General features: G+C 38.8%; 1 protein-coding gene across 10 annotated transcripts in view; it reads right to left on the bottom strand.

The window, feature by feature from the left end:
* Positions 1 to 26,252, bottom strand: part of NTRK2 (neurotrophic receptor tyrosine kinase 2) — a 388,663-nt gene that overhangs the window by 286,943 nt on the left and 75,468 nt on the right. For all 10 annotated transcript variants that reach the window (XM_043453247.1, XM_043453252.1, XM_043453254.1 and 7 more), the window contains 3 exons: positions 16,983 to 17,018; positions 13,959 to 14,056; positions 435 to 534 (listed from right to left, as the gene is read on the bottom strand). In XM_043453247.1, the coding sequence (XP_043309182.1) occupies positions 435 to 534; positions 13,959 to 14,056; positions 16,983 to 17,018 (234 nt within the window). The remainder of the gene's footprint in view (positions 1 to 434; positions 535 to 13,958; positions 14,057 to 16,982; positions 17,019 to 26,252) is intronic.

Here is a 26,252-nt window from a genome sequence, read left to right as displayed (position 1 = left end):
TTAAATTTCAAAAGATGAGACTCTGAAAATGTAGCAGCAACACAAAAAGCATGCCACGGAAATTCTAGAAGTCAAATGTACAACAGAAAGGACCTTTTTTACACAAAATATGTGTGTCTGTCACTTGCCTACAGGCACTAGCCTGCCTTTCTGAAGTAAAAGCAAAACTCAGACATAATTAGTCACTTGAAAACTCAAGAAACCAGTTCCATGTCTTCTGGGACAACTGTCCTCAATGAAAGTGGGTAGTGCTGAGTAATCAACATGACTTTGCTCTGTCTTGATTTGTAGTATCATAGCTTTGTTGCTGTTTTCTCAGCCTTCAATCCTAGTCATTGTAAATCTAGCTGCTTCCTTCTTTAGTGGTAATTAGCATTAGTCATAAGCCAAAAATGATTCCACATAAGTAGGAAAATAAACACAACCCTTCTTACCTTTCATGCCAAACTTGGAGTGTCTTGCCAACTTTAGCAGAAATAGCATTACCAGTAGACAAAATCCCACTACAGATGCAATTACCACCACAGCATAGACCTACAGAAAAGAAAAGAGGGCAGTCATGACCTTGGTAATTAGTTCCTTGTACCCTGAAGCTGTTGCTGCTGCTGGAGACAGTTAATATTTATTGAATAATTACTACTTGATTTTCTGAGAACTTTATGGATATCAATTCACTTATTCTTCAACGAACCTAGGAAGAAGTATATAGGTCCTATTATTATCCCTATTCTACAAGTGAGAAACTGTAAGTTAAGGCTAATAGAAATATTCATCCAATTGATATTATATAGATAAACTTATTACTAACACATCATATATTATATAATATATAAATAATGGGTATTTTATCTATCTATCTATCTATGTACCTACATACCTATCTAGAAAGAGAAGAGAGTGAATATAAAACATGAATGACAAAGACCTAATAAATTTTGAAGCTGCTGAAAGATACAGGAGAGTTCATTTCTCTATTCTCTCTGCCACTGTACATGTTTGAGAGTTGTCCATAATAAAGATTTTTTTTTTAAAGTTGGCTATTGTTGCTCTTAGGAAATCAGGATGCCTGGAGCAGTGAGCAGGTCTAGAAGGGAGCAAGAAAGAACTGGAAAGTGAGCTCAGCCTGTGAAGGCTCATGGGGTTGTAGACTTGACATGTGACCTTTTTTGTACATATGAGAAAGATCAATAGAGGTTTTTTTTTTTTTTTTTTTAATTTAAAAGTATGATTGCAAGTTGTGAATCACACAAGAGAGACAGTAAATGCAGATCTTTGTGAATCTTGTCACAGCTCCGAGCTGGAAATCACAAAGGCACAAGTGCATAATGCTAAGTACACACTAATAATTTAGAAACAAAGATGGACATAGGGTTATCTTCCATTTTTGTTATTCACCCCAAAGTCCCACTTCCAAAATATGTCTGTTTTTATAAACCAGGAGTTGGCAAACTTTTCCTGTAAAGCCTCATACTGTAAATACTTTAGGCTTTGAGGGCCTAGAGACTCTGCTGCAACTAGTCAATTCTACTGCTGCAGTGTGAAAATAGACACAGAAAATATGCAAGCAAATGGGCTGGTCTGTGTTCCAATAAAACTTTATTGACAACAGGAGATGGATAGCTGTATCTGGGTATAGTTTAGCTGGAACTTAATTAGCACCCTGTGGAAAGAAGTGCTTGATGGTTAAGGTGATTTTGAAGTGAAATGAAGTGAAAGTTGCTCAGTCGTGTTCAACTTTTTGCAACCCAATGGACTATATGGTCCATGGAATTCTCCAGGCAAGTATACTGGAGTGGATAGCTGTTCCCTTCTCTAGAGGATCTTCCCAACCCAGGGATCAAACCCACATCTCCTGCATTGCAGGCAGATTCTTTCCCAGCTGAGTCATCAGGGAAGCCCAGGGATGCTGCTAAACATAGTGAAGTGCCTGGGACAGTCCTCCACAAGAAAAATTATCCATTGATAACAATGTTAATAGCACTAAGGGCAGTGTAGTCTTACTTGGTGCCAAAATAAATGCTAAATTTTCAAAAAGTGGCTGATGTGTCTGCCTCATCTTGGAATGAGGATGAGGCTGACAGAACTCCCAGTCAATACCTGTAATGAAACAAGAAATAAGCTTTTATTGTTTTAAGCCACTGAAATTTTGGGATTTTTGTTACTGCAGCACAGTTTATCCTGATTAATATGCCTATATAATAGACTATATAGGGTATTCATATACCATAGTGAGAGGCAGTGTCAAGTGGAGATTAAGAAGATAGATTCTCCAAGTTCAGAATTTAGATTTACCACTTATTAGTTGCATGGTTTACAAATCACTTAACCTCTCAGCATCTCATAATCCTCATACATAAACTAGGGGATATAATAACTCTACCTTGCAGGTTGTTGTAAGTCGTCAATCAGTTAATACAGGTAATGGGCTTGACACAGTGCCTAGTTTAATAAGTAATTAATTATGTTTGCCACAATGATGATAATGATAATAAAACTGAGATTTAGAAAAACATAAGAAAGCAGCCCAAGATCATACCTCTGCAGCTTGGGACTGAAATAAAAGTCTAGCAAATATAAAACCTGTGATTTATGTGTGATTTATCCACTACATTGCATTTTCAAAGTGTGTGGCTGAGAGTGAAAGCAGAGTAATAAAAAACACATGACTATAGCTTCCCAGGTGGTGCTAGTGGTAAAGAATCAGGCTGCCAATGCAGGAAACAGAAGAGACACATGTTCAATCCCTGAGTCAGGAAGATCCCCTGGAGAAGGAAACGGCAACTCATTCCAGTATTTTTGCCTGAAAAATTCCATGAACAGAGGAGCCTAGCAGACTACAGTCCAAGGGGTCACAAAGAGTAGAACATGACTGAGCACATACACACTCAAATCCCCCCGGCAGAACCTTCAGATGGGGTTAGATGAAGACAGCATTAAATAAGCCGCAAAACAGAAAAGAGCACATGCCAAACACTTGTCCAGGGTGGAACAAAGGTGTGATATTTCTCTTTCTCTGCTGCTTCAGTTGTGAGTGGCTCTCCCAGGCAACACTTCTACAGATGTTTGAGCACACACTTAATTCTGTCTCTGTGACCTATATACAAATAGAATTGTAGTGATTCCTAAAAGACAAGTTAGGAATCAACTTGTTCTAACCAAGATCATTTCCCTCCAACTCATCTGACGGTTTTGTGTATTTCTTTTTCAATCTTTATTTCTAACTAACATTTTCATGGGAAAGAGATCATCAGCTATAAGTTTCTCTACCCTATTGTTAAATTCCAAAATTATACAGATAAGCAAGTTCAAGCACTATCTTATAGGAAGGAATCTGAGATGAAGAGAGATTTGGAGGACCTGCCCTGAGTCCCAGGATCTCTCTGCAGAGCCACAGTACAGTTTTCCCCACTTTGGAAAGTACCTGGTTGGCATTCAGGAGACCTTTGTCCTTATGTTCCCAGGATACCTCATCTTTACCAGATGTGACAGCTCACGGATGCTTCACTTTTCTAAGACTCTGTTTCATCATTTGTATGTGGGGATAATATACCTACCCTGCATTCTTTATTTCATTATGGAATGTTTATGTTAACTTAGAAAATGGAAGGTGATTGACTCCAGAAAAGTAGTTAATGATCTTCTAGCAAATATTTAAACTTATTGAAGCAGTTCTAAATGTAAAGAATGCTTTAATAAACAAAGACTCCTATGGCAACGAGAAGAATCATTTCCTCAAAGACAAATTATTTGATAAATACAGAGTTTCATGTACTGTGTATATTTGTGTTGGGGTGGAAGTGTCTTCACATGGGAGAAAAGGAGTAAGTTTGTTGGCTAGTTGGTTGGTTGCTTTTATTTAAGGCTGCTGCTGCTGCTGCTGCTAAGTCTCAGTATACAATAATGAGCTGTTTTGCTCTGAAAATTCAGCAGCATTCATGAGGAGCATTTGTTGCTTGCAAGTGTCTTCCAAAGGCTTTGAAAATACCACTGAATTTTGTATCAGCTCCCTGACTCTGAAACTTTTCTTCTAATCTAATGATTTCTGGTGATCAGGAGCTATTGATGTAGTAAATGCTTGATCCACACATAATTTTGAAATTTTATTTAAATTCTACAAAACACTGACCTGCACTCTCATGCAAATTCCTAGGGGCTACAGGTGGAGTCAAAATATACAGACTTTCAACAAAGATTATTTTCACTGATCTTGCTCTCCAATACCCTACTATAGACAGTTCAAACATTGAGATATACCAATTAGGGGTTTAAATTTAGCATTTGGATTCAAAAGAGAAAACTGAAGTTAGCATACAATTTTTAGTAATTGATATACATACACATCAGTGGGTTTAATACATGCTCCTTGGATTCCTTACATACTCAAACAACATTCTCAAACCAAGAAACATTAAGTGGTTTGGTATGAAAGTAAAAACTTAAATGACTGCACAAGGAAGGAATTAGAAAACATCCTGCAGTTGATTTAACACAGCAGTTTTTCTTGCGTTTCAATGCATATAGGCATCTGTGGAAACGTGTGTGTGTCTCAAAATACTGGATGTGCATGTTATAAGTTGCAGTTAAGTTGCATCTCTTTTTGAGCCTCCTGGTCCCACTGCCATGGTCCTGGTTTAAATATTCAACATATCTCTTTATTATTGAACCAAACACCTAAATCATCACCCCACTTTCAATCCTTCTCTTCTGAAACCCATTGCATAGTGTTCATAATCAGTCTAATCACCTCTAGGTGTCAGGTACTATTCCAAGGACTAGGAATACAGCTGGGAAAAACACTGACCAGGTCATCTATACTAAGAATCTTACTAAAGAATCAAGGAAAAAAAAAAGGGGAAAAAAAAAAAAAGAATCAAGGAAAGGAAAAAGATATTAAACATGTAAACAAATAAATACTCAAGATAATTATCACAATAATAACTGTTCAGAAGAAAATGAAATAGGGTAATGGATGCTGCTAGCCACTCTAGATAAAGCTGTGTGGTGACCATTGGGAAGTGCACACCTCCTAGAGAAAAAAGCAAATGTGAAAACTATGAGACAAAAGTAAGCCTGGAGCATGCAAGAGAGCATTTTAAAAAGATAACTGGTACACAGTGAGGAGAGTGTGCAGATGAAGTCAGAGAGACAGACAAGGGCAAGATATGTAGGGCCCTATTAACCATCATGAGGAGTTGGGTTTATAAAGCAAAAGTTTCATTACAATACATTGAGAAGACTCTGAGAATGACAATAAAAGAGTGACCCTATTTGTGCTTTAAAAAGGTCACTCAAGGGAGAGGGCTCAAGACGGCAGTGTAAGAAGATCTTAGACTCATCTCCTACTATGGATGCAGCAAGTCTGCAACTAAATATGAAATAATTCCCTCAGAAAAGGATCTGAAAACTAGATGAATAGAGCCTCCACTTGTTCCATGACAAGTATAGTCATGGGAATGGTGTGTAAAAAAGATAAAGCTTTGGAATGTATTCAAACTTAAGTTATTACCAACTTCAAACAAGATAGTGCTTACATACAGTGTTATATGTGAACCTCCCAGTAATCACAAGGAAAAAACTTATAGTAAAAAGAGGAAAAAAATGATAAGAGAATCTAAACATAACACTAAAGAAAATCACCAAACACAAGATAAGAGAGAAGGAGAATAAGAAAGGAACAGAAAAGAACTACAAAAATAGCCACAAAACAACTAACAAAATGATGACAATATATACTGGTCAATAATTTCTTTAAACGTAAATGGGCTAAATTCACCAATCAAAAGACATGGAGTGACTAAATGGATTAAAAAGCATGATCTGTTTGTATGTTGCCTACAAAATACTCACTTCAGAAGAAAGAACACACACAGGCTGAAAATGAAGAGATGGAAAAAGAAGTTCCATGAAAATGGAATAAAAAGAAAGCTAGAATAGCTATATTCATAACAGACAAAGCAAACTTTAAAACACTGTAATAAAAGACAAAGAGCATTAAATAATGATAAAGGGGTCAATCCAGCAAGAAGATATAACATTTACAAATGTATATGCACCCAATACAGAAGCACCAAGATTCACAGAGTAAATGTTCAACATTCAGAAAACAAAGATCATGGCATCTGATCCCATCACTTCATGGCAAATAGATGGAGAAACAGTGGAAACAGTGGCAGACTTTATTTCTGGGGGCTCCAAAATCACTGCAGATGGTGACTGCAGCCATGAAATAAAAGACGCTTGCTCCTTGGAAGAAAAGTTATGACCAACCTAGACAGCATATTAAAAAGCAGAGACATTACTTTACCAATAAAGGTCCATCTACTCAAGGCTATGGTTTTTCCAGTAGTCATGTATGGACATGAGAGTTGGACTATAAACAAAGCTGAGCGCCGAAGGATTGATGCTTTTGAACTGTGGTGTTGGAGAAGACTCTTTGAGAGTCCCTTGGACTGCAAGGAGATCCAACCAGTCCATCCTAAAGGAGATCAATCCTGGGTGTTCATTGGAAGGACTGATGCTAAAGCTGAAACTCCAATACTTTGGCCACCTGATGTGAAGAGCTGACTCATTTAAAAAGACTCTGATGCTGGGAAAGATTGAGGGCAGGAGGGGAAGGGGATGACAGAAGATGAAATGGTTTGATGGCATCACCGACTCGATGGACATGAGTTTGAGTAAACTCCAGGAGTTGATGATGGACAGGGAGGCCTGGCGTGCTGCAGTCCATGGGGTCACAAAGAGTCGGACACGACTGAACGACTGAAGTGAAAGGGAGAAATTGAAAGAGATACAGTAATAGCAGGAGACTTAACACCCCACTTATATCAATGGATTGATTATCCAAAAAGAAAATTAATAAGGATGTATCAGACTTTGACATGTTAGACCAGATGACCTTCCAGATTTACATAGAACATTCCATCAAAAAGCAGTAGATACACATTCTTCTCAAGGGCATGTGGAAGGTTCTCTAAGACAGTTCACATGTTAGGTCAGTAAACAAATCTCAATAAATTTAAGAGGATTAAAATCCTATCAAACATCTTCTCCAAAGACAATTATATGAAACTAAAATTTGGTCACAAGAAAAAAATTGGAAAAACTACAAAAACTGGAGATTAAGCAACATGTTACTGAACAACCAATAAGTCTTTGAAGAAATCAAAGAAGAAATAAAAATTCATAGAGATGAATGAAAATAGAAATTTTTCATACCAAAGTTTATGGAATGCAGCAAAACTGGTCACAAGAGGGACATTCATAGCAATACAGGTCAACCTCAATAACCAAGAAAAGTCCTAAATAAGGAAGCTAACTTTCCACCCAAAGGAACTAGAAAAAGCATAACAAATGAAGCTAAATATTAGTAAAAGAAAGGAAATAATAAAGACCCAGACATAAATAAATAAAGACTAAAAAATAGAAAAGATCAATAAAACAAAAAGCTAGCTCTTTGAAAAGATAATATCAATAAAACTTCAGCTAGACTAATAAAAAAGAGACTCAAATATATAAAATCAGAAGTGAAAGAGGAAAAACAGCAATGACATCATAGGAAAACAAAGGATCATAAGAAGCTGTTACAAACAATTATTTTCCAAAAAGTTGGACAAACTGGAATAAAAGGATAAACTCCTAGAAACATAATTTTTCAAGACTGAATTATTAAGAAATAGAAGATCTGAATAGACAAATTACTAGTGAGGAAATTAAAACAGTAATCAAAATTCTCCCAACAAGCAAAAGCCCAGGACCAGGTAATTTTAATGGCAAATTCTACAAAAACATTCAAAGAATATTTAAGAACTATCTTTATTAAATTCTTCAGGAAAAAAAAAAAAAAACAACTGAAGAAGAAGGAACCTGCCAAAAGCATTCTACAAAGCTAATACTTCCCTGGTACCAAAACCAGACAAGGACACCATGAAAAAAGAAAATAACTGGCCAATATCTTGATGAACATAGATGCAAAATCCTCAACGAATATTAGCAAAATACATCTGATATGCATTAAAAGGATCACACACCACAGTGAAATGTAATTTATTCCAGGGATTCAAGGATGGTTCAATATCTGCAAATCAATCAATGTGATATATAACATTAACAAAATGAAGGATAAACAATCACACATGATCATCTCAATATATAAAGAAAAAAGCACCTGACAAAATTTAACAACCACTTATGATAACAACGCAACAAAGAGGTCAAGAACAAGACAAAAATGCCCACGCTTGCCGTTTTCATTCAACATGATGTTGGAAGTCCTAGTCATAGGAATTGGGCAAGAAAAAGAAATGAAAGCACCCAAATCAGAAAGGAAAAAGCAAAACTGTCATGATTTGCAGATGACAAGATACCATATTAAGAAAACTCTGGAGTCCACCAAAAAATTATTATAACCAGTAAATTAATTCAGTGAAGTCACAGGATACAAAATCAATGTTCAGATATGTATAGCATTTCTACACACTAATAATGATCAGAAAAATAAACTAATAAAACAATCCCCTTTGCAATTATACCAAAAAAATAAAATACCCAGGAATAAATTTAACCAAAAGTGAAAAGACCAGCACACAGAGAACTAAGACAATGATGAGAACTTGAAAAAAAAAAACAAAACACAAATAAGTGGAAAGATATTCCATATTCATGAACTGGAAGAATTAATCTTGTTAAAATGTCCATAGTACCCAAAGCAGTCTATAGATTCAGTGTAAACTCTATCAAAATTCCAATGGCATATTTCATAGACCTAGAATAAATAATCCCAAGATTTGTATGGTACCATTAAAGAACCCGAATAGCCAAAACTATTGTGAGATAGAAGAGCAAAGTTGGAGACATCTCACTCCCTGATTTCACACTGTACTAAAAAACTACAGTAATCAAAACAGTTTGGCATGGGCACAAAAACAGACACACAGATCAAGAGACAGAAGTGAGAACTCAGAAATAAACCCATACATACAGACAATTAATATACAATATATAATATACAATATACAGACAATTAATTTATAACAAAGGAGCAAAGAACATACAGTGGAGAAGAACAATCTCTTCAACACAACAAATGGTGCTGGGAAAACTGGACAGCCATATGCAAAAGAATGAAACTAGAAAACTATCTCATGCCACCTGCAAAAATTAACTCAGAATGGATTAAAAATTTGAATGTAACACCTGAAACCATAAAATTCTTAGATGGAAGCATAGGCAATAATCTCCCTGACATTAGTTTTAAAAATGTTTTTGTAGATCTGAATCCAAAGGCAAGGGAAACAAAGGCAAAAATAAATAAATAAGACTTCATAAAACTAAAAAGCTCCTTTACAGTGAAGGAAACTGTCATCAAAATAAAAATTCAACCTATGAGTAAAAGAAGATATTTACAAATCATATATCTGATAAGGGGTTAATATCCAAAATATATAAAGAACTCATACAACTCAACAATAGAAAACCAAACAACCAGATTAAAAATGTATGGAAAATCTGAATAAACGTTTTTTCCCCAAGACATACAGATGGCCAACAAGCACATGAAAATATGTTCAACATCACTAATTATTAGGGAAATGCAAATCAAAACCATGTAAGATATCACCTCACACCTGTTAGAATGGCTACAATTGAAAAGCAAGAAATAACAAATGTTGGCAAGGATATTGAGACAAGAGACTCTTCAAACACTGGTGGTGAGGATATAAACTGGTACAGCCACCATGTAAAACAGTATGGAGATTCCTCATAGAATGAGAAGTAGAATGACCCTGTTATTCTACTTCTGGGTATTTATACCAGAACATGAAAACACTAATTCAAAAGGATATATGCACCCATATGTTCAATGGACCATTTCTAGGGAAGAATTTTAGGCACAGAGAGTGTGTGTCTTCTATTTATTATCTCCCAGCAATGAACAGGTATCTGGGATTCAGTGTCAGGCTGCCTATTTCAGGACAAGGGGAGTCTGGTCACTGTAATCCTCTCTCCCTTCCAACCCAGCTTTGGGAACTCAAAAAACACCTAGTCCACCCTCTGTCCCTGGCCTCCCCTCCTCAAGAATCCTGCTCATACATTGCATTCCATGCTCAGTGGTCATGACTGTCCACTGGGAAGCAACATTCATGGCTTTCCCATGAATGATCCCGTTATCTACTTGGTAAAGCTCTGTTCCCACCACCCCCATGCCACACCACTGCACTGGGTTTATGGCAGCCAAGAATGGACAAGAGGCTTGTATGATACTGTATGATATCACTTCTCTGCAATTTAAAACAATACAAATGAATACACATGCAAAACAGAAACAAACTCAAGATTTAGAGGCTTCACTGGTGGCTCACTGATAAAGAACCTGACTGCCAGCTCAGGAGATGTGGGTTCAATCCCTGGGTCAGGACGATCCCATGGAGGAGGAAATGGCAACCCACTCCAATATTCTTGCCTGGAGAATTCCATGGACAGAAGAGCCTGGCGGGCTACAGTCTATGGGGTTATAGAGAGTCAAATGTGACTTAGCAACTACACACATGTTCAATGCAGCATTATTTACAATAGATAAGATGTGTTGACCACCCAAGTGTCCATCAGTAGATGAATGGATAAGATTTGATATGTGATATATATATATATATACATATATATATATATATATATATAGGAATATTATTTAATGGAATTGAGTATTATTCAATGGAATATTATCCAGCCATTAAAAACAATGAAATCTTTCCATTTGTGACAATATGGATGGACCTTGAAGATACTATGGTAACAGAAATAAGTCAGACAAAAGATAAATACCATATGATTTCACTCATCTGTAGAATCTAAAAAAACAAAACAAACAAACAAAACAGAAACCAACTCATAGATACAGAGATCAGATTAGTGGTTACCAGAGAGAGGGGGTCAGGGTGCGCAAAATGAGTGAAGAGGGTCAACTGTATGGTGACAGACGGTAACTAGGCTGGTGGGATGATCACTCTTTAGTGTACACAGATGTGAAATCACAATATAATACAGCTGAAACTTATTTAAAAAAAAACTATTTTAAAAAAAGTCACTCAGGCTGATGCATGAAGAAAGGCCAGAAGATCACAAGAGTGGGAGAGGGAGACAGGATGGAAGGCTGTGGCAGTCATCCAGGAACAAGCAATTGTGGCAAACTTTCTCTGCAAAGAGCCAAATGATAAATATTTCCAGCGCTGCAGGCCATACAGACTTTGCTACAACTACTTCATATGCCCTTGAGTGCAAAAGTAGCCACACACAATATGTAAATAGGCATGATTCTATTCTAATAAAACTTTATTTATGGACATTGACATGTGAATTTCATATAAAGCTCATGTGTCACAAAATATTATCCTTCTTTTGTTTTTTTCCAAACCACTTAAAAATGTTAAAACTATTCTTAGCCTACAGACTACATAAGCTGAACTTGGCCCAAGGGCCATAGTTTGTGGACAGACAGGTTTGAGGTTTACAAGGAGGCAGAACTCACACGATATCTGACTGGGTGCACATGGCAAGGAAGGAAAAGAAAAGAATGGAGGAATCTGCTGGGTTTTGACCTGAGCTGCTGCCCGAGAGTCCTGGGGAGATGAACTCACACCCCCTTTAATGTTCTTCACTGTGCCATAAATCTAACCACCTAGCACTGAGGTTCAAGATCTCACGGCCAACTTCCCCAGTCTTGCCTCTGACCACCATCCTTCACACGCCCTGCCTTCCAATCAAGAATGTTTCCAGTTTGCAGGCTCTTGCTCACACACCTACAAGGCCCTTCCTCTTCTTTCCTCTGTGTCCAAATCCCATGCATCCATCACAGGCTGTGACACCTGTCCTACAGACTCCTCCAGCTCTCCTAAGAGGAAGGACCAGGGTGCCGCCCCTCTACATCTACCACTCCCATTGCCTTGCTCAGCCTCTGTTTGCATTTTAGGTGCTAATATTCACATCTCAGGTCTCTGACCTAAGTATAAGAACCAAAGGGATAGATCTGTATTTCATTGATATTATTATATCCTCCCATGGCCAGCCCCTTTCAGAACTTACTGGATTTCTTACATTCTGTAGGCACTGAAATTTTTATTAGGATATTTAAGGAGACAAGTGTGAAGATGTGGAAACAAGAACTATACATATTCCTGAATGAGATGCTGGGCTGGATGAATCACAGGCTGGAATCAAGATTGCTGGGAGAAATATCAATAACTTTAGGTATGCAGATGATACCACCTTAATGGCAGAAAGTGAAGAAGAACTAAAGAGTCTCTTGATGAAGGTGAAAGTGGAGAGTAAAAAGCTGGCTTAAAATGCAACATTCAGAAAACTAAGATTATGGCATCTGGTCCCATCACTTTATGGCAAGCAGATGGGGAAAAAAATTGGAAACAGTAAAAGATTTTATTATCTTGGGCTCCAAAATCACTGCAGATGGTGACTGTAGCCATAAAATTAAAACATACTTGCTCCTTGAAAGAAAAGCTATGACAAACCTAGACAGCATATTAAAAAGCAGAGACATCACTTTGTTGACAAAGGTCCATATAGTCAAAGCTATGGTTTTTCCAGTAGTCATGTGCAGATGTGAGAGTGGGACCATAAAGAAGGCTGAGTGCTGAAGAAGTGATGCTTTCAAACTGTGGTGCTCAAGAAGACTCTTGAGAGTCCCTTGGATGGCAAGGTGATCAAACCAGTCAATCCTAAAGGAAATCAACACTGAATATTCACTGGAAGCATGGATGCTGGAGCTGAAGCTCCAATATTTTGGCCACCTGATGTAAAGAGCCAACTCATTGGAAAAGACCCTAATTCTGGGAAAGATTGAGGGCATGAGGAGTAGGGAGTGACAGAGGATGAGATGGTTGGATGGTATCATTGACTCAGTGGACATAGTTTGAGCAGACTCCACAAGATAGTGAAGGACAGTGAAGTCTGGCATGCTGCAGTCCACGGGATCACAAAGAGTCAGACATGACTGAGCAACTGAAGAACAACAACTGAATGAGAAATTTGGTTTCTTGATAGTCTAGTAATAATCTTTTAAAGGACAAAATTTTTTTTGAGAAACAAAGTTTTTGAAAGTTACCATACCATGTTTTATTTTCACTAACAATATCTAGGGGCTTCCCAGGTGGCATTAGTGGTAAAGAACCTGTCTGCAGGAGACCCAAGAGTTGCAGGTTTCATCGCTGAGCCAGGAAGATCTTCTGGAGGAGGGCATGGCAGCCCACTCCAGTATTCTTGCTTGGAGAATTCCATGGACAGAGGAGCCTGGCAGTCCATGTGGTCACAGAGTCGGATATGACTGAGCAACTTAACAGGCACACACGCATGCCCGCAGTAATAGCTAAGGCTTTCTATTTTTCCACAACCTTGCCAACATTTGTTTGTATCTGTCTTTTGTTTTGTTTTTGGCTTCCAAGTGACATGTGGTATCTTAGTTCTCAGACCAGGGATGGAACTCATGTCCCCTGTTGGGTGCAGTGTCTTAACCACTGGACAGCCAAAGAAGTCCCTGAAGGACAGAAATTTAAAACAGGAATCATCAGCAATAAGTCAGAGGCTATACAGCACCTTTATGTGTGTGTGTGTTGTTCAGTCGTGTCTGACTCTTTGTGACCCCATGGAATTCTCAAGGCAAGAATGCTGGAATGGGTTGCCATTCCCTTCTCCAGAGGACTTTCCCCACTCAGGGACTGAACCTGGGTCTCCTGCATTGCAGGCAGATTCTTTACCATCTGAGCCACCAGGGAAACCACAGCACTTTTATAAAGTCTCTTAAATCTTTCTATTAGTTCCTCTACCCTTCAACACCATATTTACATCTGAATAAAAGTGTTTTGTTGAACGACTGACATTGAAGGTCCCTCAGGCATTCAAGCAATCAAAAATGCTCAAAACCAGTTTAGGAAACAAGTAAGCATCTCACTCACCGAGAGGTGTTCCCGACCCGTGTCAACAACACCTGTGGGAAGAGTTCCATTGCTTTTGTTTGTGGTGTCCCCAATGTCATTTGCTGCGGTCCCGTAATCTTAAATTGGAGAAAGAGGAAAAAGAAGGAAGCATGAAGTTGTCTTTAGGCTGCAATCCAACATGAGCCACAGTAGAATCCAGAACAAAGCAAGACAAACCACAAGCTTCCAAACCACTGACAGTGTGGCTGGGGAGAAACATGACACCCCCCACCCTGGTTTAAATTCACTGTAAGACTGAGTGATGTCAAAATCGTATTCAACTCAGATCTTTACATCACTGCTTTGTTGGTCAAATTCCAAACCAGGTTTAGGATTTTTCTCTGCACATGAAGGTTTTATATTATATAATATTGTATATAATATCAATATATTCCTTTTTTGATAAAGTATTTAATGAAAATACAAAAAAATTGGCCATACAAGAGTCATAGATTTATAGGCCTAGAAGAGTCTTCGGAAATTGAGCCTAACCACCAGTTTTACAGCTGAAGAATGAAAGCTCAGAGATGTTACTAGTAATTACTAGTTTTAAGGTCAACTGGCAAGAAGGCAACAGAGTCCAGAAATCAGACTTGAAATCAGCAGCACTGATTTCCGGACATCTTACTTATTCACTTAAAATAGAATGTGGACTCAGCACTGAGAGCGACTTGAGTCCACATTTGAACTTTTTAAAAGAGTTCTGAATTGCCAATATTTCAGTTGCAGAATTAATGTATAGGGAACTTCACCAACACAACACTTAGAATTGTGAGGCTATGTTCTCATAGTTCTCAAATGTAGCTGCTCCTCTGGATCAATTTTAGCCTACATGGATCAGGATAGAAATAAATGATTTTTCTGTAGGGAGCATCTTTATTATTATATATAAAAGTCATAAATAGTTTTTAGTAAACTTATTGCAGACAATTTTTTTTATAACTGGTTTGTATTTTTATTCTAAATAGACATGGTGCCTTCAATTTCCATCTTGAACAACCAACCTCATTAAGCCAGCCCCAGCTAATCTTCCCTTGGTAGAAATATCATGCTGGCCTCAAGGCAACCAATTTAAATTATATTCTTATTAGCAGAGTGTTCCTTTGAATGTGAATGAAAATTAACAGAAATAGCATTTATTTTCTATCTGTGGCTGTTTCATTCTTAACTGCAAAACTATATTTTTACCATTTTCATTTTGAAAATATTAGAACTTATTAATATTTCAAACACTAGGAGATATCATTTATTTGCTTATTTTCCCTCTTCATATTATATCCAGCTACTCATACAAAATTAAATCATTAAAGTATCTACAGTTTAATATAACAACATTTTAGGCCAAATATCCAAAGTGTGATCTGAGTCCAATGGAAAGACTTAATTTTAGAGACTTAAAATTATTGGAAAGGAGTTCAAAACATAATTTTAAAATGGAAAAATCACAATACAATTTCTCTGTGATGCAATTTGACGTACACTTTCTTTAAACTATATCAGAACAAATAAATATAAAAATACACAAATCACATCCACAAAATCACCCAAATCACAACAGCCTGGAGGATATATGGCTTAACATGCATAAAGCAAGAAAAGACAATTTAATTCCCTAGATAAAATTAGCTCAAGTTAAATATACACACATAAACACAGAGAGAATCATTTTATATTTAAAAGTGCAAATTATTTTTACATTAAAAATATAAATATACACATTTGTCAAGGTGTGCATCAGAATTAAAGAATAGACTATTTTATAAAATAATTATATGAATGCAACATTTTGATCAATGTAACTTTTTATCAATTTTAAATTTCAAGCCAAGTCTTGAAATTGAGCCTGCCATTTCCCCAAAAGAAGCCTCCTGGTCATGAAGGTGGTTTCAAAACTATTAACAATGGATTCTCATACCTAGTAAAATGACCCTGGAATTCAATTAAAATAGCAAAGGAAAGATGAGATATTTGGTAAGCTAATACAGTGGACAGTTTGGTTCTCTCCTTCCACATTCCAAAAGTAAAAGGGTTAGTTCCTCAGTTGTGTCTGACTTTTTACAACCCCATGAACTGAAGCCCTCCAGGCTCCCTGTCCATGGAATTCTCCAGGCAAGAATACTGGAGTGGGTATCCATTCCCTTCTCCAGGAGATCCTCCCAACCCAGGGATCAAACCCAGGTCTCCTGCCTTGCAGGCAGATTCTTTACCATTTAAGAGAGACCCATTTTATTCAAGGGAATTTATTCCTCTATTAAAGTTGATCTAAACTCCAAGGGTGGATCTATTTAACCAAGGGTTAATCCAGCCCTCAATACTGGAGGCAAAAAATGAACCATGACCAATTGAGTCCTGAGTCAGAAACAGGGAGGGTTTGATGGAGGTCTCTGGGAAAGTTCTCCTTCTTCTGGAACAATTTCAGAAGTTCCTCCCTTTCTCCCATCAATGTGAATGACTCATTTTAAGACCATAAGAGAAACAGCCTTCAGTGAAGCCAGCACAATGGGCAGGAGGGTGCAGAGATGGAAAAACACAAACAAACCTGGATCCCTGATGATACAGTTGAGTTGCTGGTTTCACCAACCTTAAAACATGCCTTGCCTTTGAGGTTCCTGTCTCTGAGCCAGGCTTTTTCATTACGTAAGAAACATAATTTTGAATTGGGTTTACCGTCATAGCCAGAAACTGATACACCTCCCTTTTCTTGGTAGTCAAGGCTTTTAAACAGGTAATTAGTTCCCAATTATGGAAACAAAATGTCTGTTACAGCAGAATGGATTTACTACTTCCAAGAACAAGCATGAGAGAGAAAACACTATTTACAGGCATTGTAAATATCAAGGGAAAACAGCCATCAATACCGAATGATTTTTGAAGTATTATTTTGGCCTAAGTCATGCTTGAAGTGTATATTTAATTGAGCTTAAAGTTCTTCTTTCAGTTGATTTATTACATTTTAGACAAATATTTTGAAAAAATACAAAATACAGACCACATGATAGCTACCTTCATAAATTACATCAGGATAATTTGGGTTTGCACCTAAAAAGCAAAACAAAACAAAGATATCTTGTTAAGTATGAATTCAAAGTTAAAAAATTACTAACTAAACCCACTAAAATTGGCTAAATACATATTGAAGGTTTTAATTGGCTAAACACATATTGAAGGTTTTAAATTCAACAGGTTATTTTATAGGTAAATAAAATCTGAAATTCTAGGTTTGCTTCATGCTAACCTTGTTGCTCTTCCCAAGCCCACAACCCCTGTCTCTATTCCAGAAAGGAAAAGAAAAGGGCAAACAGAAATTAAAAATCACTTTAAGGAGAAAAAAATTCAACCATCAGTGAACTATGACCACTTTTTTTTTTTTGCTGTTTTCTATTAAACATTTGATCAATTTAATTGTAATTTTGGTATTTTCATTCCAGAAAAAGATAATTTCTGATTCACTTTGATTATTCTCTGATGACTCAGGGTTTACTTTCAAACTTTGTTTTGGCAGGTCCATTTGTATTCACAAACACATTATTAACCAGACTGGATGATAAAACCTAAAGTACAATTTTTCTCTCCACTTTGTCTTGAGGGATATTTCCAAGACAGAATAACCCTTTTATTACCCTAATATAACACAGAAAAATAAAAGTACTTTCTCTACTGAGGTTACAAAAAATGTTATGTCAAGAAGGAAATTCAAGAGTATGCCATTTTTTTTTTTTTGGATATGTCTTTATTGATGGTCAGGATATTCTGTTTTAAAATAGTCCTAAGAAAATTTGCAAAAAAATTTTTTGCCTTTTTAAAATCACTGTTAACAAGAACAGGTGACAAAAAAAATTTGCTACTTATTCTTCAATCAAAACTATTGAAACTATAGTATCTATATGAAGGCCTGCTTGGAATTAAAATCAAAATTTGATGTAACATTTAAGTGATTACAAAATGAATTTCCAAAGTCACTTTCTATGCTTTTAGTCTTTCCTCACTGTGTGAAAAATAAAATTTGTAAACTATAAAATTTACTTTATTCTCATTTGATTTCTGAACTCTTAGCAGAAAAATACTTAAAATGAGTGAACTTTGAGCCTATTTTCTGTTTTTATAGCTCTTAGTAAATAATCAAGATTAATCTAAATGAAGAACCAAATAAAAGTGATCCTAATATTCAAATCAGAATTTCAATACAGTTCACCTAGAAGATACCTATTTTAGCAGGAGAAAAAATAAGTAGATTGCTGTGCACTTTGATTCAGGGATATTACATACTGCTGTGCTTTGTACAACTCTAGGGGGCACCATTAAGACTGTCATCAATGTTAATAGAATCACCTGAAATTGTGACATGCGCAACCTGTACAGACACTTCTGATGACCCTATGTCAATTCATGCAAAGTCATCATTCCAGTCATTCTCAACTATATTTTGAGTTTTATAATCCCAAACATCATTTTGAAATAGCTTTGAGTTATAAAATATCAATAGACATTGTCAGAATTATTTGTAGCTGACACAACATTCCTGAGAAGACTCTTGAAAGTGACCCTGAAGGTTGAAGGGGAATTCAGTGAATAAAATGAGGGAATGTCTCAGTGGAAGCTCTGGGAATGTCATTAACAGGACATCTGCCCATCCTCTGAAGTCCTTTCTCTTTGCAACATCCTTGGACCTAATGACATCCCCCCAAAGTTAGGATTTTCCACAACTGCTGAAGAAAAGGTTTTATATTCCCAAGAGAGAAAGTCATTCTTTGCACTGCTCAGTAATGTTACTTTTTTTTTCTTTTGCTTTTAATTTATTTTAATTGGAGGCTAATTACAATATTATAGTGGTTTTTGCCATACATTCACATGAATCAGCCATGGGTGTACATGTGTTCCCTATCCTGAACCCCCCTCCCACCTCCCTCCCCATCCCATCCCTCAGAAGATCCCATTCTGATCCAGTCCCGCTGATCTCTCAACATACAATCTGAATCTGCAAGGCATCTGCCCACTAGAGTCTGGCTCCTCACTTCTAGACCTCACTCTAGGTCTCCAAGGCCCAGAATCTTCTCACCATGGCCCTGCACAAATTTCCTAGGACTGGTCAGCCCCTTCCCTACAACAGGGGGCCATGCCACCAGCATGAGCACCCTCTGACACAAGACCCAGGGAGGGGTGAGGAGTGAGTGTGAGCCAGGACAGGTGGGCTGAGGTGTCCACATGCACACCCATCCCCTTCATACAGCTCTCACCATATCACCGGAAGCCCAGGGCAGGGGCCATGACTGGGGACCAGCTCTACTGAAACCACTGTGCTCCAGCTTGGAACTCCAAGAGTCTGAGAATTCGACCTGCAAACCCAGGCTTCCAGGTCATTATAAATATATATTTGCCAAGGTAACAGAATGGACTAAGTCGCTTCAGTCATGTCCGACTCTTTGTGACCCCATGGACGGTAGCCCTCCAGGCTCCTCTGTCCATGGGATTCTCCAGGCAAGAATACTGGAGTGGGTTGCCATGTCCTCTCCAGGGGACATTCCCAACCCAGGGATCGAACCCACATTTAGTATGTTGCAGGAGGATTCTTTACCACTAGTGCCACCTGGGAAGCCCAAGGTAGGAGAACAGAACTTATTTTTTTTAATTTAACAAGTCATTAACTTGATTTATATTTCTTCAGTATTTCAATTGAAGTATGTGGACCCTCATTTGTACTAGATTAAACAACCATCTAAGATGGCCTGAGGTCAAGGAGTTTAAGTTTTAAACCCGGGACAGTTCTGAACAAATTCGTGCAGTTTGTCCAGGATGGGGGCCTTTCCTGGACATAGGAAGTGATAAAACTGGGACGAGTCGGTCACTCTGATTTCTTCTCATACCCTCAACAACCCCACATGCAGCCACCACCTGATTCCATCAGAAAGTAAAGAGGCTCTATGGATTCAGAGCCAGATTTATCTAAACTACACATGAACGAACTTCACCGAATATGACTGATATACAGGTATATTCAGGCTCATCACAGAAAGGGAACACCCAAACTCATTATTCACACAAAGCCCTAGGAAGATCCAAAATGTTGAATCAATTCAATATAGCAAATGGATACAGAAAAATGGGATTTGGGGGGGATCAAAAGGAAATAGATTAACTCAGAACCTGGAAAACAGGTCCTTTTACAGACTTTTGATTCATATCAGTGCATGGCTTTTCTACCAAGTTCACCATCAAAACCATGAAGTCAGGTCTACACATTCTGAAAAGCACTATACTTTCCTTGTTTCATTGTCCCAGATGCATGAGAAGTATTGTCATTTTACTTTCATTGTCAGGAATAGCCAAATTTAGCACAAGATTATGAAACTCACAGAAAGACAGTGTGGGAGGAGCAATTTTTTTTTTCCTCCCTACCATACTGTACTATGTCTGATGAGGACCTGCTCATCAAAAGAAAGAAATGTCTCTTCCTGTACAAAGGTTTAGAAGGCCTGCTACACGGAAGAAAGCACGGACCCAGACTTTACAAAATGCTAGGGTCACAATACTCCAGCTGACCCCAGCTTAACAAGCATATTATTTTGCTTCTGGCAACTTCTGAGTCAAGCTAAGCTTCAATGATGTTTACATGCTAATAGCACAGTAGCTATTAACATCATATTAAATGCAGAAACAGGAAAAAAAAATCACCATTTCCTTTTCAGAATTTTGGCAATGGTCAAAATTCAAAGATAACTGCCATTTTAAAGTCTAATTTCTCACTGGTTCCTTTTATTTAGCTTGAATTCATTCACTATGTATCATTATGTGCTAAAGGTAGGAACCACTGTTGGAGACAATCAGTATTAAAAAGTGAGTGAGAAAAGATAAACACAGGCTAGGAGGGGGAAAAGTCAATGAAAAGAGAATGAATGAAAGACAAATGCACTTGAGTAATGCACTTGTCCTGGAAATTTGAGAAGGGTTATGGGGCGACTGAACTGAACTGAACTGATGGTTCTTCAAACCAGGGTCTCCTGCATTGCAGGCAGATTCTTTACCATCTGAGCTATAGGGAAGTCCCCGAGAGAGAGAGAGAGTTATGGTTTCTTGAGAGATTCCCCAGTGGCTCAATGGTAAAGAACCCGCCTGCCAAAGCATGAGATGCAGGAGATGTGGGTTTGACACCTAGGTCAGGAAGATTCCCTGAAGGAGGAAATGGCATCCCACTCCAGTTTTCTTGCAGGGAAAATCCCATGGACAGGGGAGCCTGGAGGGTTATAGTCCATGGGGTTGCAAAGAGTTGGACATGACTGAGAACAGCACGGCATGATTTCTTGAAGACTATCCTAGTAGCCCTCATCAACTAAGAAATCTCAGACAGAAGCAACAGAGGTGGCCTCAGGCTCTAACGCTTTGTGTTGGGAATCTCCAGAATAAAATATGGACTTCCTGGGACTCCCTTAACACACTGGCATTCCAAAGGAGCAGCAGACTGTTTTCTACCTCCACGGCTCACTCAAGTGTAAAAGCTACAACTCTTTCCCAACCAAAACAAGATGAGTGCCCATGTCTGTCTGTCTGATGTTCAAGGACTATCTTCTGAAGAGTCTGTTGAGTACCTCAGGTGCTACACTCACTAGTACCTTGTTGCTGACCTAAGGCCTGTGATCAGAAATTATGGGAAGAGAGTTAACAGGTCCAGAGTGCAGCCTGAAAAACCCCAAGTGAAAAAGAACCATGAAGATTGTATTACAGCCACACATACACTCCTGACAAGGCTCTGTGTTCAACGTGCCACGCCTGCATCTCCAAAAGATGGACCCTGAGGACACTTAAGCTTCTAAACATGGATGACAGAATCACTTCCCCCACAACGATATCCAATCAATGTCATCCACCATTCCCTTAAATCCATGCTGAATGGCTTAATGTGAGGGCCTATTTACTTCTATCTTCTAGACTCATTTATAGCTCATGAGTAAATCTTATGACTTTGTATAAACCTTCATAAGTAAATCTTTATGATTTTTTAACTGCAAAACACTACAGTAAAAGGAAAAACACATTTGCAGGATTAAAAAAATTGGGGGAAGATAGGTAGCCTGACCAGAGGGTTCACTTTCCACTCTGCTCTAGAGATAAAAATAATAGCGGAGGCCAGAAGACACATCTGTTTCTTTCCTTTAGGCTTTTCGTCTCTAACGCTTTAAAAAAAATTTTTTTAAGACTTTCCTTTCAATTCTTTTTGCAGACTCTCTTTAGTGTGATTTTTTAAAATATTTCAAAGGATTCCATATGATAAAAGAATAGCAAAAGATTTGTTCTTTTAAAATAAACTGTCCTTTGCTTTGTCAACAGTGTTTTCTAACTCAGGGCAGACCACCTTTTGATTTCCAGAGCCTTCTCCCCATCCCTCTCAGAATGGCAGGTGGAACTCAGGGACCAAAAACATCGGTGGTTCAGGCGTCTGGGTCCTTTTCTGGCTGAATCTCTGCAGTGCCTGCAGCACTGAGAGCCTCTTCCCTTTTTCTACAACAAAGGAGTCTTCCACCCGACAGAAGAGGATAATAGCATTGGCTTGGCAACTCCTCAGGAGCTTCAGGAGGCGTAATTAATTAACATTAGTCCTCTTGAGACAAAAAGAGCTATTTAAGTATAAATCTTAATTATCATGATTATTATGAGTCTATAGCCGAACCATACCCTTCTCTGTTTTTAAGGCAGAAAAGCAGGCAAAACTTTTCTGCCGTTCACTCCCAGGACAAGACATGGGTCCTGACAAATGGCCTTAAGAACAAGTAGTGGGGGTGGGGGGTGGGGCTTTATATTTTCTGAATGTGTAACATTTGGAGAAATTTCCTCACACTACATTCTTTGGCCTAAGTACACCAAGTCTAAATCTGCCAGTTCGAGGGCAATTCTAAGTGCTGTAGAGAGCGCTAGTTCATCCAGACGTCATGAATCTTTGGATAAAATGGCACAAATGAAAAGCTGTGGGGAAAACTCTTCCAATATTTATAGTTTGCTTCTGACGCACATTTTGCATAGGAGACAACTGCTCCCGAATGAGGCAGCATAAGTCACTAACTCCCACTGCTTGTGTGAATGAGCATTCTTGAGCTGTGACATTCTTCCTGAATGAGTGGGCCATAAAGGCACTCTTTATGTACCGCCTAAAGAACGGAAGGCTTTAAAATCTGGGTATTTTATCATCTAGCACTCTGGTTAGGTTTGTTCCAAGCCTAAAACATTCATCATTTGGGTCATGATTTCGACAAGAGAATCTACTCTTAAACAATCGATGTGTTCATGTTTACAATAATACCTGACCTTGAATATTCTTGGAACCTGTACCTTCTAATCAGAAGATGCTAGCAAAAGCTCCAGGTTTCTTCCACATGGCCCTCACAAGCAATCTCTCTGCTGTGAATTTCTGCTTAGAATTCTGCTTAAAAAGTTACCCTCTCCACTTCTAATCTCCACTCAGTCTCCACACACATTCATGTTCATGAAGCAACTTTTCTATATGTGGGACTGAATTCCAGTGACAGCCACATAATGGATCAATTTCATCTTCAGTCAGTCAGTCAGTTCAGTCACTCAGTCGTGTCCGACTCTTTGAGACTCCATGAATCGCAGCACGCCAGACCTCCCCGTCCATCACTAACTCCTGGAGTTTACTCAAACTCATGTCCATCAAGTCGGTGATGCCAGCCAACCATCTCATCCTCTGTCGTCCCCTTCTCCTCCTGCCCCCAATCCCTCCCAGCATCAGGGTCTTTTCCAATTTCATCTTAGACAAGTCTTATTTTTGACCCATAAGCTAAATAGGATACAGAAGAATCATTGGAGAATCTGCAGATAACCCCTTGCTTTCTATGTGTGTGCCTGCACCACCATCTCTACTTATTCCCTCTCCTAAGCCTCCTTAAGTCATCATGTTATTGTTGTTGCTTAGTCACTAAGTTATGTCCGATTTTTTTGACCCCATGGACTGTAGCCCGCCAGGCTCCTCTGTCCACGGGATTCCCCAGGCAAGAATACTGGAGTGGGTTGCCATTTCCTACTTCAGGGAATCTTCTCGAGCCAGTTATCAGACCCCAGCCTCCTGCATCTGCTGCATAGGCAGGCAGTTTCTTTACCACTGAGCCATCCCAGAAGTCCCGAGCCATCCTGCTTTTAGCTAAACCCAATCAGAGTGCTTCTCTGTGCACCAACTACTCCATGTTTTTATCATTATTCCTGGTTAATGCCCTTGGAGAGTCAGCGAGGTAAGCTCAGTGGATGCCTGAATAGTCCTTCCAGTGTTCACACTGCCCCCGCCCCAACCCTCGCCAGATTTTTCAGGGAAAAAGTGATTAAACTGCCTTCACTACTCAAGTGTGATCCATGGATTTGCAGCACCACCTGGGAGCTCACTCATTAGAAATGCAGATTCTCAGGCCCTTCTCCAGATCATGGAATCAGAATCCGCATTTAACAGGATCCCCAGGAGATCTCATCACTCATTAAAGGTTGAGAAATCCTGATTTGCAATTCCTTGGCAAGTGTGACCAAAATCAAAAGACCCCAGTGTTCAAAAAGGATAGTACTTTTTCAGTGGAACAGAGTAAACCTGAAAATAGCGTACCTAAATATTGAGGGGGCTGGATAACGACTGCAAAAATGTTAGGGGTAAGGGCAAGAGATGTGTTTTGCCTCTAGAGGCATATCTCTGGGTCCCACTGCAAATGGGAAGGGGGAAGGGAGAGAGCTTAGACACCTGAGGCAGCTTATATTCACCTACCCTCTCTCGGAACCTAACACTGACTCAGTTTTCTGCTAAAAAAGCCAATTCTAGAAAAGCTCCTGTAGTCAAGTGACAGAGTCCGGGGGTCCTCTTCTCTGGGCAAGCCCAAGCCCCCAGATAAGTGAGGATAAAGCCAAAGCTGAGATGAAGCAGCTCTGAGATGAAGAAGCTCTGCTTCTTAGGAAGTAGCAAGTGTCTTCCTAAGGCCGGAGAGCATAAGCACTAGGGAGGTGAGGATGGGCATACGGTCATCATGTTCTTGCCCTTCCCCCAGGAGCAGACAGCACTGAGCTCCTCCCTGTGTGAGGTGAGGGGCCCTGAGGCCACTCCCAGACATATTCCTCTTCACAATCACCTTTAAGTAAATGTTAGAACCTGACATTTTACAGAGAAGGAAAGCTAGATTCAGAGGTGGTAAGAAAATTGCTCAAAGCCACAGAGGTTATGAAAGACACAACTCTTAGGTGAATCAGAGCCTAGTCTCAAACCCTTCCCACTGTGGCAAAGATTCCCTTTGAATAACGGGGAGAGTGGGATAACAATGATTAAAATTCCAAGCTCACACACCAGATCTGAGTGAGTCATGTAGATCAACACAAGAGACAGGAGTTTATTTCACTGAAAGTAAAAAGTAGAATGTTTGAGGTTCTACCTACTCCACTTAGTTTTTCTGTTCAAGTTGTCTACAAAAAGAGAACATTCAAAGGAGTGCTTACTTCTTTATTGCCTGCAATTTCTGCATATCTTCGGCTGAATAGGGTTCCTTCCTTTCATGAGTAGGTCCTGCCTAATAGCAGGATAGGGACATCCCGGGGAATTAGAAGCCAAGAGAGACAACCACAAAGAGAAGCAGGAGACAGTAATGAAAGCCCAAGTGTTTCTTCATCTTTTATCATTTTGTGGGTAGTTGAAGTGTTTTCTATTATTGGGAAAAAGGACTGTGTTTCATCACCATCCAGTAGGTAGCCCAGCATTTTCTGTTTCTCAAACCTCCAGAAAGTGAAAGTGAAATCCTTCAGTCATGTCCGATTCTTTGTGACCCCGCGGACTGTAGCCCACCAGGCTCCACCACCCATGGGACTCTCCAGGCAAGAATACTGGAGCAGGTTGCCATTTCCTTCTCCAGGGAATCTTCCCGACCCAGGGATCGAACCCAGGTCTCCTGCAATGAAGGCAGACGCTTTACCCTCTGAGCCACCAGGGAAGCCCTCCAGAGAGAGACCTGACAAATTATTCAAAATCCTAGAATTCCAGTACAACAGGATGTTAAGCAAGACTCTTTCTGCCTTAGTAAGTGACACCAAAGTGAGCACCAAAGGCGGAATTCACAAAAGCAATGACAGAATCCATGTCCTTTGAAATATCTGATTCATGAAGAGATTTTCAAAGGTCCCAGAGAGGAGAGAAAAAGGAAGGACTTATAAAGAAGTTTCTTTAGGGAGAAGTGTCACCATCATCACCACCCCACCGTGGGGCTTCCAGAGCTGCACTTGAGAATGTGACCTGTCTTCTCTGCAGGTGAA

This window comes from Cervus canadensis, chromosome 30, assembly GCF_019320065.1.
Source record: "Cervus canadensis isolate Bull #8, Minnesota chromosome 30, ASM1932006v1, whole genome shotgun sequence".
In the NCBI taxonomy this organism is placed as follows: Eukaryota; Metazoa; Chordata; class Mammalia; order Artiodactyla; family Cervidae; genus Cervus; species Cervus canadensis.
The sequence above is the reverse complement of the archived record's forward strand: the minus strand, read 5'-3'. Positions and strand labels throughout refer to the sequence as shown.